The 18805-nt window shown below is 49.1% G+C and overlaps 2 protein-coding genes and 11 non-coding genes across 13 annotated transcripts in view; 11 read left to right on the top strand and 2 right to left on the bottom strand.

Annotated features, from left to right (window-relative positions):
• The first annotated feature begins 338 nt into the window (after positions 1-338).
• On the top strand, positions 339-410 carry TRNAE-CUC (transfer RNA glutamic acid (anticodon CUC)). The gene has a single exon. It is a non-coding gene; the product is annotated as a tRNA-Glu (tRNA).
• Positions 411-622: 212 nt separating this feature from the next.
• Positions 623-695, bottom strand: TRNAV-CAC (transfer RNA valine (anticodon CAC)). Its single transcript has one exon. It is a non-coding gene; the product is annotated as a tRNA-Val (tRNA).
• A 235-nt stretch (positions 696-930) lies between these two features.
• TRNAK-CUU (transfer RNA lysine (anticodon CUU)) lies at positions 931-1003 on the top strand. The gene has a single exon. It is a non-coding gene; the product is annotated as a tRNA-Lys (tRNA).
• Positions 1004-1145: 142 nt separating this feature from the next.
• Positions 1146-1250, top strand: TRNAL-CAA (transfer RNA leucine (anticodon CAA)). Its single transcript has 2 exons — positions 1146-1183; positions 1205-1250. It is a non-coding gene; the product is annotated as a tRNA-Leu (tRNA).
• Positions 1251-1707: 457 nt separating this feature from the next.
• TRNAV-CAC (transfer RNA valine (anticodon CAC)) lies at positions 1708-1780 on the top strand. The gene has a single exon. It is a non-coding gene; the product is annotated as a tRNA-Val (tRNA).
• Positions 1781-1982: 202 nt separating this feature from the next.
• On the bottom strand, positions 1983-2054 carry TRNAE-UUC (transfer RNA glutamic acid (anticodon UUC)). The gene has a single exon. It is a non-coding gene; the product is annotated as a tRNA-Glu (tRNA).
• Positions 2055-2326: 272 nt separating this feature from the next.
• TRNAE-UUC (transfer RNA glutamic acid (anticodon UUC)) lies at positions 2327-2398 on the top strand. Its single transcript has one exon. It is a non-coding gene; the product is annotated as a tRNA-Glu (tRNA).
• A 207-nt stretch (positions 2399-2605) lies between these two features.
• On the top strand, positions 2606-2678 carry TRNAV-CAC (transfer RNA valine (anticodon CAC)). The gene has a single exon. It is a non-coding gene; the product is annotated as a tRNA-Val (tRNA).
• Positions 2679-3843: 1165 nt separating this feature from the next.
• TRNAE-CUC (transfer RNA glutamic acid (anticodon CUC)) lies at positions 3844-3915 on the top strand. The gene has a single exon. It is a non-coding gene; the product is annotated as a tRNA-Glu (tRNA).
• Positions 3916-4228: 313 nt separating this feature from the next.
• TRNAK-CUU (transfer RNA lysine (anticodon CUU)) lies at positions 4229-4301 on the top strand. Its single transcript has one exon. It is a non-coding gene; the product is annotated as a tRNA-Lys (tRNA).
• Positions 4302-4758: 457 nt separating this feature from the next.
• LOC149913785 (uncharacterized) lies at positions 4759-7300 on the top strand. Its single transcript, XM_090129216.1, has 4 exons — positions 4759-5720; positions 6115-6193; positions 6447-6566; positions 6812-7300. The coding sequence occupies exons 2-4, from the start codon at positions 6145-6147 to the stop codon at positions 6964-6966; spliced, it is 324 nt and encodes a 107-aa protein (XP_089985342.1). The 5' UTR covers positions 4759-5720; positions 6115-6144; the 3' UTR covers positions 6967-7300.
• On the top strand, positions 5939-6011 carry TRNAK-CUU (transfer RNA lysine (anticodon CUU)). Its single transcript has one exon. It is a non-coding gene; the product is annotated as a tRNA-Lys (tRNA).
• Positions 7301-8288: 988 nt separating the features above from the next.
• The window catches only part of TRIM7 (tripartite motif containing 7), an 11065-nt gene continuing 548 nt past the window's right edge, over positions 8289-18805 (top strand). Inside the window, exons 1-8 of the mRNA XM_031605518.2 lie at positions 8289-8462; positions 9530-10187; positions 11017-11112; positions 11552-11782; positions 14025-14047; positions 14420-14535; positions 15733-15768; positions 18187-18805. The exon at positions 18187-18805 is cut by the window's right edge and continues 548 nt beyond it. Of these exons, the coding sequence (XP_031461378.2) occupies positions 8416-8462; positions 9530-10187; positions 11017-11112; positions 11552-11782; positions 14025-14047; positions 14420-14535; positions 15733-15768; positions 18187-18701 (1722 nt within the window). The 5' untranslated portion in view covers positions 8289-8415 and the 3' untranslated portion in view covers positions 18702-18805. The remainder of the gene's footprint in view (positions 8463-9529; positions 10188-11016; positions 11113-11551; positions 11783-14024; positions 14048-14419; positions 14536-15732; positions 15769-18186) is intronic.

Genomic DNA, 18805 nt, shown 5'->3' with positions numbered 1-18805 from the left:
GGGATTGGGGGTGGTGAATGGGAACATCTGCAGAACCCCCGATGGCTCAGAACACAGCAGCCATTCCTGCGTTGTGCAATGGCCACATTGCCTAAAACCCCCCCAAATTTCAGCGTTGAAGTCAAAATTAGGAGATGAAATGCCTTCTGGGATCTCGATTTTAAGTCATAGAATCGCTTGAGTTGGGAGGGACCTTTGTAGGTCATCAAAGTGATGAACCCCGAAGGAAAGAAGCTAAAATTGAAGGAAAATTGGTCAAAAATTGAGGAGAAAAGGGGGAAAAAAAGGTAATTTTGGGTAGGTGTGATGGAGTAGGCAATGAGCAGGGCTTATCAGCCTCCCTGGTGGTCTAGTGGTTAGGATTCGGCGCTCTCACCGCCGCGGCCCGGGTTCGATTCCCGGTCAGGGAAAGACTTTTTTTTTTTTTTACCAATTCCCCTTTTTTCCCCCCTTTTCTCGTTGGAAAGATTCTCATTTTTCCCCCAATAATAATAATAATTCTGCTTTTTTGTTTCTGTTTCCTTCCCAACTTCTGCCGACGGGATGTGCTGGGTTTGACTTCCAGACGCAGCAAAAATAATAATTAAATATCAAAAAGTGGAAAAAAATCTTAAAAGCGAAGTGTTTCTGCCCGGTTTCGAACCGGGGACCTTTCGCGTGTGAGGCGAACGTGATAACCACTACACTACAGAAACCTCCATAGGGGCTCATTTTCTTCCCTCTTCCTTCACCCTTTAATTGACTTCTCCCTTTAATTGACCCCCGAATTAAAATTACTTTTTTTTTTCTTTTTGGCCTCGAATAAAGCAGTTTTTCTTCGGAAAATGCACGGAAAAAACACAGCCCGATCTCACATTTTTGCAGCCCCCAAACGGCACCGAAATCGCTGAAACCAACCCCAAAACGGGGCCAAATAGAGCGGAACGCAGCGCCCGGCTAGCTCAGTCGGTAGAGCATGAGACTCTTAATCTCAGGGTCGTGGGTTCGAGCCCCACGTTGGGCGGTCAGTATTTTCCCCCTTTATTTTTCCCATCTAAAACAACCCTATAACGACCAACCCCATAAAACCCCCATTAAAATGTATATTTTAAAAAAACATCATTTTTAGATCGAGATAATCCCTTTTTAGGGCGGATTTTCTTGCCGTCAGGATGGCCGAGTGGTCTAAGGCGCCAGACTCAAGGCTCTGCCTTCCCGCTGGGATTTCTGGTCTCCCCCTGGAGGCGTGGGTTCGAATCCCACTCCTGACAAGTGCATTTTTGCCTTTTTTCCCCCCAAATTTTAATATCTTTTTCCCCTCTTCACTTCTTACGGCCCCACGAGATGCAATACTTCACTATTTTTGCCCCAAAATGGTTGATTTAATGGAAGTTTTCCTCGGTCCTGCGCACGGCCATGGAGGGGGAACAGCAGAGCAGCGTTTGCTTCCCTTCTATTCTGATTTTTCTCTTTATTTTAAAGCCATCAGTGGTAAAACCACCTTTTTTTTTTTTTTTTCCATAATATTTGCCCCGATTTGCGTTGGGAAAAAATGCAAATTAGTGCAGCAGATGCATAAATGGGTGAGAGATCAGCAAAACGAGCCTCCCTCGGAAGAAAACCAGGGAAATGGCTTAAAAATTACCAAAATAACCTAAAAAATATATATTTTTTTTGAGCAGATTTTGAGGTCGCAGGGGGGACAGGCACGAATACGGTACCGTAGGGGTTTCTGTAGTGTAGTGGTTATCACGTTCGCCTCACACGCGAAAGGTCCCCGGTTCGAAACCGGGCAGAAACACTTGCTTTACTTTTATGTTTTTAACCTATTTTCACGAGTTTGGTGATTTCTCATCCCTTTCAGCCGCACGAGAGGTGGCAGGAAAAGTGGTTACAAAAAGGAAAAATCTAAATTTCACCGCACCGCTTTGAGGCTGATATTTTCCCTGGGTATTGGTGAGAATTAATAAATGCGATGGAATTTGGAAAAATTATTGCTTGTTTTCCCTGACCGGGAATCGAACCCGGGCCGCGGCGGTGAAAGCGCCGAATCCTAGCCACTAGACCACCAGGGAGCTCTTATTAGGCATTATTTTGCCAATCCCACAGTTTATGATTGCATTTTTTTTTTCTTTTTTGCAATGCTTTGCATAGGGCTGAAGGAAGTGTTGGCAACGTAAAAGGCTGAAAGAGTTCATTTGCAACGAGGAAAACCGTTTAAAATCGAGGGGAGGAAAAGAGGAAGAGGAGACGGAAGGAAAAAGGGGGAAATGAAAGAAAATAAGAGAGTGAAGGAAAAAAAAAATTGAAAAATGAGATAAAAATAAATAGAACGCTGTTTCAGCTCTCCCTGGTGGTCTAGTGGTTAGGATCCGGCGCTTTCACCGCCGTGGCCCGGGTTCGATTCCCGGTCAGGGAAAGTTAACCCATAAAGTGAGTTGGAGCCTCTATTTTCTTCCTCTTTACCTTTTTTTTTTTTAAGCCTCTTTTTTTCTTCCTTACGCCTCCAATCTTCGCTGCTTACCAAAAAATGGCCGTTTTCGAGGCTTAGGGAAGAATTTGGGTGGAATAAATGAGCTTTGGTGAATCCTACTGGAAATATTGGGCTACAGCAGCCCTGTGTGGGGTTTCTGTAGTGTAGTGGTTATCACGTTCGCCTCACACGCGAAAGGTCCCCGGTTCGAAACCGGGCAGAAACACTTCACTTTTCGTTCACCTTTTAATTTTTTTTTACACGTTATCTTTTTCATATCCTTATTCTTCTAAGAATCCGTGCTGCCTTTCCCCGTTCTCCCCCGTTCTTTGACTTCTTCTACAAACTCTTAGCGCTATTCGCCATTCTTTTCCCACACTTTGACTTCGATCCCCTTCAGCTGAGCACCTGTACCACTTTTTTCCCCGTTTTCACCCATTTTTTCACTTAAACCACTTTCTTCCAGGAATCCCTCACGTTTGCAGCCCCTCTTTCCTGCATTTTCGCGCTTATATCGGCCTCTTTTCCATACCCCAACTGGTATTTCCACTTCCTAAGCCACCCCCCCAACTCTTCTACCCCCCTACACCACATTTTGCATTCGCACATCCCAAAGACAAGCCAAAAAAAAACCAAAAAACAAACAAACAAACAAACAGCAACAGAATAAATGCAGGAGCCCTCATGCTCACACATTCCTGCTCCTGCATGGATTTATTTGTTCCCAGGGCATGACCTGGACCAGCAGCCAAAACTCTCAGCATCCCCAATCAATTAACGAGCACAGCCCGCTGCCATTAAATTGGGCTTCCCCCTGTTTGCTGCTGACCTACATCCCACGCAGGGGCCGTGTTTCCATTCTTCTATGAACAGACGCAGCCTGGTGGGGAAAATACGGATTTTCTTTCCCTGTTGAGCTGCTTCCAACCTCTTACGTTCACGTTTTTATCCCATTTGTTGATATGGCTGTAGTTGTAAAGGGGCATTTGTGAACCGTTTGGGGGGATTTTGGGGGGTGATTGGAGTCTGGAAATGGGGAATTCTATGCAAAATGAGATCTGTGCAATAAGCGGAGGAAGAGCCAAACAGGGGCTCTGTTTGTCTCCCAGCGAGCAAAGATGCCCAAAAATCAGAGAAAAATCGATATTCTGGGATTCTCGTGGCTGCCAAGGATGAGGAAAGCTGTAATTACAGTAATTAGAGTGCCTCGTCCTTCCGTAGAGGAGCAGAAATAGCAGCGCTCTGCCTGCTTACGCCTTCCTATCGAAGGGGAGGTTTGGGGCTACTTGAGATGAATGCAGATAAAAATCCCATTTGTGTGGGGAGCGGCAAAATGGGGGGAAAAAATGCAATTTTGGGGGGCAAATGGTCACGGTTGGTTTCTATGTGCCTCCCTGGTGGTCTAGTGGTTAGGATTCGGCGCTCTCACCGCCGCGGCCCGGGTTCGATTCCCGGTCAGGGAAGAGCTGGATTAAATCTATACATTATACCCAAAGAAACGTATGTTTTTATTTTTAAACCTCATTTTCCTCTCGAAGCACCCACAGATAAATCCCACAGGTAAATCCCACGGCTCTTTGGTGCAGCCCGGAGCTCTCTCTGTGAGTTGTGCAGATTTGGCATTCCAAAAGGAGGAAAGTAAACCCAATTTTTCTCAGCCCGGAGCTCATTTTGCTCCTTCCCTTTTCCTCCTGCAATGCTCCGCTCTCCCCCTGCACGGTGCACAATTGCAATTAGCACGCTGATTAGTGCTTCACTGCTAATTAACAGGCAGCAGCCCGGCTAGCTCAGTCGGTAGAGCATGAGACTCTTAATCTCAGGGTCGTGGGTTCGAGCCCCACGTTGGGCGCTTGGTTTTATTTTCCCCCTCAATCCTGGGGGGAAAAAAAATTGGGCTATTTTGTGCAACAAGGAATATTGGGAGGAAAAACATATATATTAATTGGATTAAAAATATAAAATCACGGTATTTTGTTCGGAAAGAAGCATTGCGTTTGCATTGCAGAGCGATTCCTGTTTGCCTCCTTCAGTGCTGCGTGGTGTATGAAGGTTTTAATGCTGTGTAAACCTTTCCAGCCTGGAGCCCGATGATGAAGAGCAGCAAACCCTGCCCCAATTAACCAGGGAAGGGCTGCAGGATGCACCAATACCTTCCAGAAAATCCCCTTTCTTCAATTTTCAGCACAAAGCTTAGAAATGCAAATATTCAGAGATACCGTGCTCTGTATTTTCAGACACTATACCCTATTTTCAGCACCATACCCCATATTTCCGGATGCTGGACCCCATATTTTTTGATACCGTGTCCCATATTTTCAGATCGAATGTCCCATTTTCAATGCTATACCCTATAATTTCAGATATCGTGCCCCATATTTTCAGACCTCACACCCCATTCTCAAACATCATACCCCCTTTTTTCAAATACCACGCCCCATTTTCAAATATCATACTCTATTTTCAGACACCATGCCCCACACTATCAGACACCCTGCCTCATTTTCAGGCACCATACCTCGTATTTTCAGATATCACACCCCATTTTCAAACATCATAGCCAGTATTTTCAGATACTGTGCCCCATTTTCAGATATTATACTCTATTTTCAGACAACCTACCACACATTTTCTGATGCCATGTCCCGTTTTCAATATCATACCCTGTATTTTCAGATACCATCCCCCATTTTAGGACACCATACCCCATATTTTCAGATACCATTCCCCATTTTCAGACACCATACCCCATTTTCAGAGGTGTAATGCCATACACTGAGAACATCTCCCTTAATTTGGGCAAACATTTGGCTTCATGCTTCAGAAAACCTGTGTTTCACAGTGGGATTTGTGCCATCAGACCGAGAACAGCCACAAAACCACCACCTTCACTTGACACAGATGAAGCCAAAGGGCTCTGAAATAACCTGCCAGGTTTCCTGGAATCACACCCTAATTAAAAACACCATGCCACAATTAAACGTGGCATTACTTAAGGCCATAACCGTGGATTTTTGAGCAATTTTTGGGGGGGCTTTCCTATATACAAGTGAGGAGATTGAAGGATCTCAGGGGTATTCATCAATGTAACGAATATTTTTTTGCTCTCTGTGCCGTGTTTGCCCAGGTGCCCGCAGCATTGTTCCCATAAAACAATATCATCCAGCAGCTCTCAGGTCGTTCAGTCCTGGGTCAGCCCCAGCATGGCAGGAATTCAGCCCCTATAAAGGCTGTGGGGGCTGCAGGTGCTGTCAGACCTGGTGGGATTCAGGTAAGGGTTTTCCTTTTGGGGTTTTATTTTGGGTTTGGTTTTTTTTTCTTCCTGCAATGTGTCTTCATTTTACTGTATAATAGCTTCTATATAAAGCTAACTCATAATCTAAAGCTAAACTCATTCCATATAAAGCTGAAACTCATAAAACTGAGTCTTTCTACCAAATTTGTAACTTAAGGCAGGGGAAAAAAAGGCAGAAAAAGGGATTTTTACAAGCCCGGCTAGCTCAGTCGGTAGAGCATGAGACTCTTAATCTCAGGGTCGTGGGTTCGAGCCCCACGTTGGGCGCTTGGATTTTCTCTTAAATACTTCAAGTTTCTGGTTTTTGCCCCAAAAAGGACATTGCAAATGGATGTTTGTCCCTATATTATCCCTTTTTCCCCCACTACAGGGCTGATTCCCAAAGGAACTCCATCCCAAGATGAAGCTGCTCTTTGTTGGGCTGGCCTTTGTCCTGTGTGTTGGAGTGGGTGAGTTAATTAGGACTGGAGTTAATTTGGCTTTAACGAGGAGAACACCATGGGAACTGAGCATTCTTCAAGGTCCCTTCCAACCCAACCTATTCTGTGCCATAGTGGGTTGCGAATGAAGGTGATGGTTGGACCCCATTGGGATCCCAATCTTTGGGATCTGCTGCCTTCTAACTGGGAAGAATTGGCCCAAATCTCTGCAGAATTGGGCTGAAAACTCTTTGCATTTATTTTTTTTCCCCTTTCCTTGCAGTTGAAGCTCTTCAGTGCAAGGTCTGCAAGTACAGAATCCCCTACTTCGGGTGCTTCCATGGGGCCAACGAAACCATCTGCGAGCGGAGGGAGAAATGTGCCATCATCAAAACCTCCCTGGGTAGGAAGTGGGGCTCAAAACCTTTTATTTTATTGGTGGTGGTGGTGATGATGATGATGATTTTGGCTTAATGGATTCAAAAAGGTACCATTTTTTTCAGTTAAATGGGGGGCATCCTTGGGTACCCGTGGGAATCCAGGTGGGTTTGCAGGATGGAGGAGGACGTTGGCAAGGGCTGTAAGAAGAGGTTACATCTTATCTCGGGGGAGATGAGTTCAGTGCTGCCTTTTCCCTTCCTCCTATAGGGAAGATGACCCTCTATTACCAACAAGGCTGCACCTCTGTCCTGAACTGTGGCAGGGAGAGGGCATCAGATGCAGAATCCCGCTTGACGTCCCGATATTCCTGCTGCGAGACCGACCTGTGCAACGAGGAGTGGGATGAGGATCCCACAGATTAATCCCAATGGGGTCACGGTGGGGTCCCCCAACGTGGCCCAGCCCTTTCCGTGCTGTGAGTCCTGAACCAAACTTTAACTATTTTGCCCTAAATCAGGATGTTTGGACCCAACCTGCCTGCAGGGCTCCCCTGTGCGCCTGGCCTGATTCTTATTCCAGCTCTTGCAATAAACCAGCTGTCAATCACAGGCCCTGTGAAATTTTGGCTCGTGTGTGCGTTTTCCTTCTGCAGGCGTTCCTATTAACAGCCCTTCAGACTCAGCATTCTCAGTGGCCCCAAGCTTAATCCCAAACTAAAACCCCAAGGGCGGCCCAAGGTGCTTTCCCTGCTTGCATCCCGTTTCTCCTAGCATGCAGGGCTGGGATCTTTGCAGCCTTCTTAACCAAGGGTTGAGAATGGGGTGCTAAGGGGAACAAAGGCAATGTGTATCTACAAGGCACAGGTATTTATTTCACCCAAATTAACCCCAAATTCCCCTGTTTTTCAAGAGCTGGCTCATCCATCAAATGCAAAGAGGTAAATGGTCCCCAGGAGGCACCAAACTCCTCTTCATGACTTGAGGTGGGACCTAAAGGGGTGGGTTGGGTTATTCTGGGTTTCTCAAGGGACAAAAAAAAAAAAAAACCCAAACCATTATAATGCAGGGAGAAATCATAAGGATAAAACGTGGGAGTGGTGTGGTTGGAGGTTCTGGGTCAAGTTTTGCGGTTAGAAGGAGAAAATCCAGTGAAGAGCAGTGATTGCTCACTCGTTTCCTAAAGGGAAATGCAAGTATGGGGGCTTGGATGTGCTTGGACCCCCAAAGTAGGAGGAAACTTGGATGCTCAGCACCAGGGTGGATGGATGCTGAAAAATCCTGCAAGGAAAGATGTGATCGGGGTCCAGTTTTCCATATGAGCTGTTTGGGATGCCCAAAGTCCTCCTTATCCCAAACAGGATGACTGTGGATGGTGAGAGGTGTCCTAAAGGTGATGTTGGCGCAGTGCTGCCCCAAAAGTGATGGGACCACTGAGATCCACGGTGGAGGAAGGGATGGGAAGCCTCAGTCCTTCTCAATCCGCTTGGATTTTGGGACGTGGGAGGAGGTTAAAGGATGCAGAGCCCCTTTGGAGAGGATTTGGGTTGGGAGACAGGTGGAGGGAGGTGCTGGAAACAGGATCCTGGCTCTGGGGCTGGGAAAAACTCTTTGGCACAGAGGAGGAGAGCAGAGGAGAGCAGTGGGTGCCTGGGATAGCTGCAATGGGGGAGGGGAAGGACTGGTAAGTGAGATGGGGCTGGCTGGGGGGGGGTTTGGGGGGGGAACACAAATGGGGCCAGAGCTGAGCGGTGCTGGCGGTGCTCAGGATTTGAGCTGGATCCTTTTGCTGCAGCAAAGCGGAGCGGCTGCCCCTGGCCCACGCTTTGCCCTGCTGCAGGTGGGGGTGCTGGGACCCCAGTAGCACCATCCTCAATGCAGAGGTACAGGAGGACGCCCCTATCCTACAGCTCCGCTCCGAGGTACGTTGAGATGTGGGCGGTGGGATGCGTCCGTCTGTCCGCCTGTCCGTTTCTCCCATCCCTGCTTTGCTCTCCCCGTTATTCCACGTTCCCAACTCCAGCAGCTCTCAGCCCCTCGCCTCCTCCCATAGATTCCACGGCAAAAGAAATAACTCCTGTCTGCTTGCAGCTCAACGTGGGGAGCGATTCTCAACCTGTGTGTGCGTGAGGATAGAGCAGCATACAGGGGGAGCATGGGAAGATGCACAGGCAGAGGGGTGGAAATCACTTTCCCTTGGGGGCTGGCAGCACGAAGGATGCTGCATCCATAGGGGTGTGTGTGGATATATATATATATAGGTGCAATACACCCTGAGTCATTCGTTCTGCGTTATTCCTGGGCTCAAAGCAGCGTGGGGTGTAGGATGGGGATACAGAGGAGGAAGGGATCCCATACCACAACCCCAAAAAACCCAGGGCTGGGTTCAAACCGACGCAGAGCAGCAACAAATGCAGATGGGTGCTCCTGATCTGCGTGTCACCCAATGCTGTTTTCATTCCCTCATTAGGAGGCGATGAATCACCCCCCAGAAGTGTCTGCTTTTCTCTGTTGATAGCACCCAGCTCGTTATTCGGGCTCATGTTACCCATGACTTTTACTTCCCTTCTCTGCAATAAGAGAAAACCACTGCACCGACCCCATCCAGCAACACCCCCCCCCCCCCCCTCCAGGAGCTCCTCCTGTGTTAAATATCCCTGCTTGGAAGGCAAATATTCCCATTTGGGAACAAAAAAGTGGGTTTTCTTGTTTTGCGTGACCCCCCTCATTTAGAGCCTGATATTTATGGGTTTGGGAAACGCTCAGCCCGATCTCCGTATCGCTTTATGCCACGCATCTCCCCTTTCTCCCATTGCTTTTTACAGCCCTGGAGCTCCACCAAAGCCATTTTGAGCACTGTGGGTGTGATGGCTCTTTACCAGGAGCTGCTCCACGCGAGCTGCCCTGCTCGCATCCCGCATTTTGCAGCTCTGCCGTTCGGTCCCCGCGCCCCGAATGGTTCCCTTAATAACAGCAGCCATTAATGCAGGTGGGGAGCTGAGACCCGAGCTGCTTTCGGAGGAGCAAAGAGCAGGGACGTCTCCTCGTTCCCTTTCTCCTCCAGCCGTGCTCTGTGCCCTAAAGCTGAGGTCTTCGTTACCAGTTTAAGGAAACCGGACACTGCAGTGGGATCGTTCCTGGAACGGGAACGCCCATGGGGCCGCGTGCCAAGCATTCATGCTCTGCCTCCAGCCCCGGTGAAATCAGTCCTTGCCCGCAGGAAAGAGGCCATGGCTGCTGTCTTCCTGCCTGGAAACCTGCAGGACGAGGCCACTTGTTCAGTCTGCTTGGAGTTCTTCAAAGATCCCGTGTCCATCGAATGCGGGCACAACTTCTGCCGGGCGTGCATCGTCAAGAGCTGGAAGGATTTGGAGATGGATTTCCCCTGCCCTCAATGCAGGGAGATCTTCCAACAGAAGAGCCTCCGACCCAACCGTCAGTTGGCCAACATGTCCGAAATCATCAGCCAGTTCGCCCTGCGTGGGGCGAAGGGAGCAGAGGAGGACGGGCTCTGCGTGAAGCACCGCGAAGCCCTCAAGCTCTACTGCAAGGATGACAGGAGGAGCATCTGCGTGGTGTGCGACCGGTCCCGTGAGCACCGACCCCATGCTGTGGTCCCCGTGGATGAGGCGTCCGAGGAGTACAAGGTGTCTGTCCGTCTGTCTGTCCACCCGGAGCGCGGCCCGTCTGCTGTCCGTGTGTCTTTCCCCCCCTCCGTCTCAGTATCCGCTGTCCCCTCTCGTGTCCCATCATGAGCTCTATGGGGACCATGAGCTCCACAGAGACCACGAGCTCAGCAGAAGGGCTGGAGACCCATGAGCTCTATTGGGATCGTGATCTTTATGGGAGGGCTGGAGGACCATGAGCTCTATGGGGACCATGAGCACAGCAGAAGGGCTGGAGACCCATGAGCTCCATGGGGACCATGAGTTTTACAGGAGGGCTGGAGGACCATGAGCTCCATGGGGGCCATGAGCACAGCAGAAGGGCTGCAGGACCACCTTCCCTGCAGAAAGGATGGAAATCCAGAGCAGCCAAGAGGCTGCAAAACAGATTAATTGCCCTCTGCACCCAATGGGTGCCCGTGGGGTGACAGCTGTCGGAGCGAACACCCACAGCTATTCTAGGGCACTGCCTGCAGCCAAGGCTCAGCTCGTGTCAGGAGAAAAGGTTAGCAAGGCGGTGGCAGCTGGTGAAAAGCAGTTCACATTCCCTCCCACGGTCTCCTGCATCTCCCTCCGGAGGTTCTCTTTGTGTTTGCTGTCAGTTGCAAAGTGTGGGTGTGCGTGGGCAGAGCTGAGCCAGCAAATCCATCCGGTGAGAAGGGATGCTTGAGATGCTGCTTGTCCTTGTGGGGCTGGAAGGACAGACTGTGCCCATGTGGAGTAAAGCAGCAATGAGATAAGATAGAAAGGGAAGGAAAGGGGAAAGGAAAAACATCATCGGCGACAAATATCTCCTTTCTTGGTTTCCCAGGAGAAAATCCAGGGCCGCTTGGATTTCTTGAAAAAGGAGAGGCAGGAACTGCTGGAATTTAAAGTGAACGATGATAAGAAGACCCAGGAGCTTTTGGTGAGTGCAGTGTGATGCTCCGGGGTGGTGGGTCTGGGTTGGGATGCTGGAGGGGCTGGGCTGTGCCATCCCCATGGGACAAACACCACCAGGCCACCACCCCCAGCCTGAGCTTCTATTTTAGCATTGCCACGAAACTGTGCTCTCACCCCTTTCTGCTGTTTTTCCAACAGAAGGGCTGGAAGTAGCACCAGCCAAGGGCTGTGCTTTCACACCACGATGGTTTCATGCCACTTTTCGAGGGTCAGCTGGGGCTGTGCTGATGGCCAACGTAGAGCAAAGCAACCACAATGCGTGCAACTTCCTCTGTGCTTCCAGAGGATGCATCCCCCTGAGTGCTGGTTGACTCTCCACCAACATCACACCCACAGCAATGCGAGATCACAGGAGGAAAAAAAAAATCAACCCAGCTTTTTTTGTGTGTGTGTTTCACTCCCAGAAAACCATCGAGTCCGAGCGTCAGAAACTCCTTGTGGAGTTCGAGGGGCTCCGGCAGTTCCTGCACGACCAGGAGCACATCCTGCTGGGGCAGCTGGACAAGATGGAGAAGAGCATCGCCAAGAGGCAGAATGAGAACATCACCGACCTCTCCAAGGAGATCACGCTGCTCAACAAGCTCATCACGGAGCTGGAGGAGAAAATCCAGCAGCCCGTGCTTGAGTTCCTCAAGGTGAGGCTGACTGTAGGGCCATGGGATCGTTGTGCTCTAGAATCAATGAATTTTTGGATGATTGGATCATAGAAACATTGGTTTGTAGAACTGTTGAATAACTGGATCGTAGAACCATTGATTTGTAGGAATAGTGGATCACTGAACCATAGAATCATTGGTTTGTAGAAACATTGCCTCGTAGAATCGTTGGTTTGTAGAACTGTTGGATCATTGGCTCATAGAACCATTGATTTTGTAGAATTAGTGGATCGTTGAACCGTAGAATTATTGGTTTGTAGAGTTGTTGGATCACTGGGTCATAAAACCGTTGATCTGTAGAATTGGTGGATCACTGGATCATAGAGTCATTGATTTGTAGAAGCACTGGATCATAGAATCGTTGGTTTGTAGAACCACTGGATCACTGGATCCAATTGGTTTGTGGACCTGTTGGATCATTGGATCGTAGAACCATTGATTTTGTAGAATTAGTGGATCACTGAACCATAGAATCATTGGTTTGTAGAAACACTGGATCACTGAACCACAGAATCATTGATTTGTAGAACTGTTGGACCATGGGATCATAAAATCATTGATCTGTAGAATTGTTGGATCATTGGATCACAGAACCATTGATTGGTAGAAGCGTTGGATCACTGGATCATAAAATCTTTGCATCAAAGAGCCAAAAAAATGGTGGAATCTTTGGACCAAGGAATCTTTGGACCATTGAATCATAGTTAGCAATGAAATCAGCCTTCAGCTTTGCATCTTGACATTTCCATCTCCTTTTTCTTAATGTGCTCTTGGATGCTGTCGACATCCTCGGAAGAAAACTGTCCTTTTTTTTTATTACTACTGCCATTATTTCCACTTTTAATGAGAAATCCACTCCTCTGGCAGAGCAGGGATGGCGAGAGCTGGGCATGGAGGCACGTGGAGCCCAGCAGGACGCGGCCCCATGCCAACGATTGCAGCAGAGCCTTGGCTGGGAGCTGAAAGCAGAGCTGGGTTCTCAAGTCAGAATGAGCTCTTACCAAGCTGGAAAGTATGAGGGGAGGGAGCAGATGAAGTTTGAGTATTGATTGCATTGCAAATAACGGAGCTGGAGTCACTCCAGCACTGCCCAAACCCTCCTCTGCAACAGCAGTGGGGTTGGGAATACAAACCCCAACAGCCCACCCCAAAACCAGGCAGACCTGATCCCGTTCTGGAAGGCAAAAAGCCAATGGGTGACCTTATAATTGGCCACAGCTGTGATGAGAGCAAACTGCTGCACGCACGGCTCTGCTCTGTGCTATTTATTTCTTCCTGTTTGAACCCAAACCAGATTTTCAAGCTCTGCTCTTCTGACCCCCCCCCATTGAGAGCACTGTAAATATTTGCAGAGCAAATCGTTACCCAACCTTTGTGGGATGATTCCGTGAGGTCTTTGCTCAGCTCCCACCAACACACATGAAAGTAATGATTGATGATGAGCTTAATTGTTTTCTTTAATCCTTAGCCAACCCTCTTCCCATTCCCTATAGGCTTTGAGCTTGTCCTGGTTTGCAGTTTTTGCCCTTCTTTCCCTCATTTTAAAAGTCAACCAATAGGGCTGAGTGTGGGTTTCACCTCCATGAGTTTTCTCCACGGGGCAACTCATTAGTGAGGGTACTTTAACCTTTAAATGTCCTCCATAATTAATTATTCATCCTTTTTGAGGGTGAATAATTTCCACCATGGAGATATCTGCCCCATAATGCAATGAATCCTTGGATAAACCCCTCCCTTGGGAGCCCAGATATCACAGAAACACAGATGTGCAGGGCAGGATATGGAAAATGGTGTCCCTTCAGCTCTTAGGCTGATGTCTTTCTGCTTTTGGGGTCTTCATATGGGACACCCCGAAGGAATGGGTTGGATGGGTGACATCCAAAAATGGGGTTGGATGGGAGACCCCCAAAAGGGAGTGGGTTGGGTGGGAGACCCCAAAAGGAATGGGTTGGGTAGGAGACCTCCAAAAATGAGTTGGATGAGAGACCCCCAGGAGGAATGGGTTGGGTGGAAGACCTCCAAAAATGATGGGTTGGGTGGAGTCCACCAAAAGCACCTTCCAACCCAAACCACATCATGAATATGGTCAAAAATAGTGGGATGGGGGTCCCCTAAAAGCCCTGCTGATGGGATGGGTTTCCCCATTGAGTTCAGTGCACTGGGCCAGGAGAGACATAACACAGACTGCACAAACATCTCACACTCTCTTTTCCCTTTGCAGGACGTGATGAGCATCATCAGCAGGTATGGAGCGCTGCTTCTCCTTTTCTTTCAAGTTATTTTTTCCCCAAAACGTCTTTATTTTAGGGTCAGTTTTTGCAGACTAGATGCCTGCGTGGAGCAAACAATCCATTTTGGGGGAAAACAGAGCATTTGCCCCATCGCTTTCAGATCTGGGGTCTGTGATGGGAGAGGAGCTGAATGCTCCATTACTTTTTCCAGGATGGAAATCATCCTCTGCTAAATTTGCTGCAGCCCTGACACAACTGGGGGCACGATAGAAATGAACGGAAAACAGAGGTGCAAAAATAAGAATAATAAGCATAAAGTAGAAGGAAACGCAGTGATTTTTCTCCCTGCTTTTCGCCTGTTTCCCCCCCCCCCCCCCCCCCGCAGAAGCAACGAGGTGAAGTGCCAGAAGCCCGTGCCCGTCTGCACCGACATGAAGATGCACGTCTGCAATTTCTCCCTCAAAACGGTGGTCCTGGAGAAAGTCCTCAAGAGGTTCAAAGGTGGGCAGCGCCGAGCCCAAGGGGTGGGGGGAAAAAGATCCGTCCTCGTTTGGGAGATGGGAGAGAACGGGGAAAACGGGGCCGGGGTGGTGAGGAGATCCGACGGGTTGCAGCGGTCCGGGATGGCATTTTATGTTCCGTCAATTCAAGGCTGTTCCATCGCAACGGTGTGAAATGGCCACGAGATGGTGTGAGAGGATCGGGAATGTGAGAAAGGAATGGGGGAGGGGGAGAAGTGGACGATAGGGGGGGAGGAGAGGAAAGGGAAAAGGGAAGGGAAGGGAAGGGAAGGGAAGGGAAGGGAAGGGAAGGGAAGGGAAGGGAAGGGAAGGGAAGGGAAGGGAAGGGAAGGGAAGGGAAGGGAAGGGAAGGGAAGGGAAGGGAAGGGAAGGGGGGAGGAAAAAGGAGAAGGGGGGGAAGGAAAAGGGGAGGGTAGGAAGGAAAAGGGGAGAGAAAGAAAGGAAGGGGAGAGAAAGCAATAGAGGAAGGAAAAGGGGAGAGGAAAAGGGGAAGAGAGGAAGGAGAAAGGAGGAAAGAAAAGGGAAAGAGGGAAGGAAAAGGGGAGAGAAAGAAAGGAAGGAGAAAGGAATGGAGGAAGGAAAAGGGGAGAGGAAAAAGGGCAGAGAGGAAGGAGAAGGAGTGAGGAAAAGGAGGGGAGGAAGAAAGAAAAGGAAGGAGAAAGTGAAGGGAGGAAGGGAAAAGTGAAGGGAGGAAGGAAAAGGGGAGAGGAAGAAAGGAAGGGAAGGAGGAAGGAAAAAGAGAAGAGAGGAAGGAGAAGGAGTGAGGAAAAGGAGAAGGGAGGAAGGAAAAGGAGGGGAGGAAGAAAGAAAGGAAGGAAAAAGGGAAGGGAGGAAGGAAAAGGAGAGAGGAAGAAAGGAAGGGAAGAAGAAAGGAACGAAGGAAGGATAAGGGGGGAAGGAAAAGGGGAAGAGAGGAAGGAAAAGGGGAGAGGAAAAAGGGGGAAGCAAAAATACAAATGACACCTTAGGAGCAGTGGGCAGGGGTTGTGCAGAGAGCTCACTGAATGCTGGGGAGAACAAAACACCGCAGGGAACGATAGAGAAGATTTGGATAAATCCTTCAATGACAAACAATATTTTAATGTTTGGGTTCCTCCCCCCTCCACCCCTCCCTTTTTTTCTTTTTTTTTCCCCATTTTCTTGGTGTTTCCATTCACCTCTCCCTTCTTCTTTTCAGAAAACCTGCGGGATGAGTTGGGAAGAGGTGAAAAAGGTAAAAGGAGAAATGGTGAAGGTGTAACGGCCCCCAAGCAAAGACTTTAAATTGTGGTTGTAATTTGCAAAGCCAAAAAGAAAAAAAAGAAAGAAAGAAAGAAAGGCACTCTAAATTATATATATATATATATTTAATTTCTTCTTTTTCAATGATTTCCAGATCCAGCCTGCTCAGTCCAGGAATCAAAGGCCGATTTTTCTAGCTGACGCCGGGGATCTGCCAGCTGAGCGAGGTCCTTTCTGCCTCCTTACCCTTAACCAACCCCCAGCGTGGCACAGAAAGAACAGATTTTGAATCCCTCCCCCCCCCAAAAAAAGCATCAGTGCCCTTTCCACTCTTGAACTGCTTGAATTCTGCTGGATATGCAGATTTCAGAGCCACCCCATGGATCCCAATGGCACCCCATGGGTCCCATTGGCACCCTATAGATCCCATTGGCTCCCCATGGCTCCCAATGGCACCCCATGGCTCCCGTTGGCACCCCATGGCTCCCGTTGGCACCCCATGGCTCCTGTTGGCACCCCATGGCTCCCATTGCTTCTCTGGGATCCCATCCTCCAGTTCACTTGGCCACAATGCAAAGCCATAGATGTATTTTTTGCTTATTAAGACGGTGGTTTTCAGCACAGGGCTTGCAGACCCCATGGGGTTGGGACCTCCCCGAAGACCCCCAGTAAGGAGAGGCCCCACTGTGCTCCCCAAAAACCCCCCCAGCCCCATCTGAGCAATGCAAAGTGGAAGAAGAAAGGTCAACAATATCAGCAACGCGGCCCTCACTGCATGTTGGTGTGTGTGCATGAGCAGGGATAGGAAACCCCACAGCAGCCACCGAATCCCACCCCCCTCTCTGCCCTGCATCATCTTTTCCAAGCGCTTTCCTGTGGTTGCCATCGCTTTCCTAGCACCCACCAGCTTTCAATCAACATCATTTTGGGCTCCACGCCCCATTTCCAACCCCAAACCATTGGATGTTGGCAGAGCAGAAAGGCCTTCAGCTAAAGGAGCTCTGGCACAAAACACAACGCGTTTCTGCTCCTGAGGTCCCACCCTCGATGTCCCCAAAGCCACAGTGGGGTCTTATCCCTGACGTGGTGACTTTGCTGACTACAACCACAATTTGAGGTCATTAACGTGCTCGTTATTTCCCATGATTTTTTTTTTTTTTTTTTTTCCTTGGAAGGGGAAAAGATGCTGGGATCCAAACTCATCAGTGTGTGCACTTTTTGTTGGGTGTGATCTGGTGTGTGAAGGTGCCTTTAGGTCACGGCTTCCCATGGGTATTTATTGTGGGGTCATTTGGGAAGAAAAAGTCAAAAACGTATCAGATATCAGGCATAAAATGATGTGTTTTTATGTCAGGTGGGCCAGAAGCAAAGCAAAGAATCAAAAAATATCCATTTTTTAGGAAAAAAAAAAAAAAAAAAAAGCCTTGATCTAAAGTCAATTTTTTGTGCCTATAATTACTAATTACTTGCATGTGGTTTTACTGCGCTCTTTGCTAACAGCCCTGCATTGTTGCTGCCCCATTCCGTGGCAGTTTGAGTGTTGCTCTCCTTATTTCCCCACTGAGGGAATTGGGGTCTCAGCACCCAGAGCTTCTGAGGGACAATGAGCCAACCAAAGAGCCAAAGCTGGGGTGTCCCTTTTGTAGGACAGCTTAGGTTGGAAGGACCCTGAAGATCACAGTGCCCCAGTGCTTGGGTTGTCCTTTTGGGGCATCCTGAACCAGGTCTTATTTGCCATAATTTACCCTATTATGGTCCTTATTTACCATAAAATGTCATTGTTCCATTGGGGCTTCACCCTTCATGAGGTGGTGAGGCTGTAGGTGCCCATCCAATGTCCTCAATGGGGATCTGTCCCATGTTTCTCATCCGTATGGGTTCTATTTGTGCACAGCACATCCATAGCATTGGAATCGCTCACATTTTGATGTAAAAGCTCAAGATGAGCCCTAAGCATCTCCAAGCCTATGTCTCCATTGGGTCCCCATCCCCACTGGCTCTTCAGGCTGTGTTCCCATCCCCATTGGCTCTTCGGGCGTTGAGGTTGGGTTCCCATCCCCATTGGCTCTTCGGGCGTTGAGGTTGGGTTCCCATCCCCATTGAGGCTCTTCAGACATTGAGGTTGGGTCCCCATCCCCATTGAGGCTCTTTGGGTGTTGAGGTTGGGTTCCCATCCCCATTGGCTCTTCAGGCATTAAGGTTGGGTTCCCATCCCCGTTGGCTCTTCAGACATTGAGTTTGGGTCCCCACCCCCATTGAGGCGTTGAGATAGGGATGGGGTTCCACAACCCTAAAACATACCCCCAGTTTTTCCTTTTTCTGTTTTTTTTTTTTTTTTTTTTTTTTTTTTTTTTTTTTAATAATTATTGGGTTGTTGTCTTCTTGTCTCTACAACTCCTGTCTCCAACAGAGGACCTGACCCTGGACCCCGACTCGGCCAACCACCTCCTCATCCTCTCCGCAGACCTGAAGAGCGTGAGGATGGGCTGCAGGAAGCAGGATCTGCCCGACAACCCCAAGAGATTCGACACCAACTCGAGGGTTTTGGCCACCACGGGCTTCAAATCGGGGCGGCATTACTGGGAAGTGGAGGTCGGGGCTTCGGACGGTTGGGCCTTTGGGGTGGCCAAGGAGTCGGTGAGGAGGAAAGGGCTGACTCAGTTTTCTCCCGAGGAAGGGATTTGGGCAGTGCAGCAGAATGGAGGGCGGTATTGGGCCGTCACTTCGCCCCAACGCACCCCGCTGTGCCTCGGGCAGAAACTCAGCAAGGTGAGGGTGTACCTGGATTACGAAGGGGAGGAGGTGTCCTTCTACAACGCTGAGAACATGCAGCACATCTTCACCTTCAACGTCGCCTTCCGAGAGAAAGTGTTCCCTCTTTTTTCCGTCTGCTCCACCGTGACTTACATCAAACTCTGCTCCTGAGGCCGTGGGGACCCAACGGTGGGTCTGGAAGGAGTGGTTGGGTTGTTGGGAGAGAAGGTGGGGGGATGAGATGGTGAGAGGGGTGGGGGGCCGTCCCAGGGGGT

Source organism: Phasianus colchicus, chromosome 35 (assembly GCF_987193195.1).
Source record: "Phasianus colchicus chromosome 35, bPhaCol1.hap1.1, whole genome shotgun sequence".
Taxonomy (NCBI): Eukaryota; Metazoa; Chordata; class Aves; order Galliformes; family Phasianidae; genus Phasianus; species Phasianus colchicus.
The sequence above is the reverse complement of the archived record's forward strand: the minus strand, read 5'-3'. Positions and strand labels throughout refer to the sequence as shown.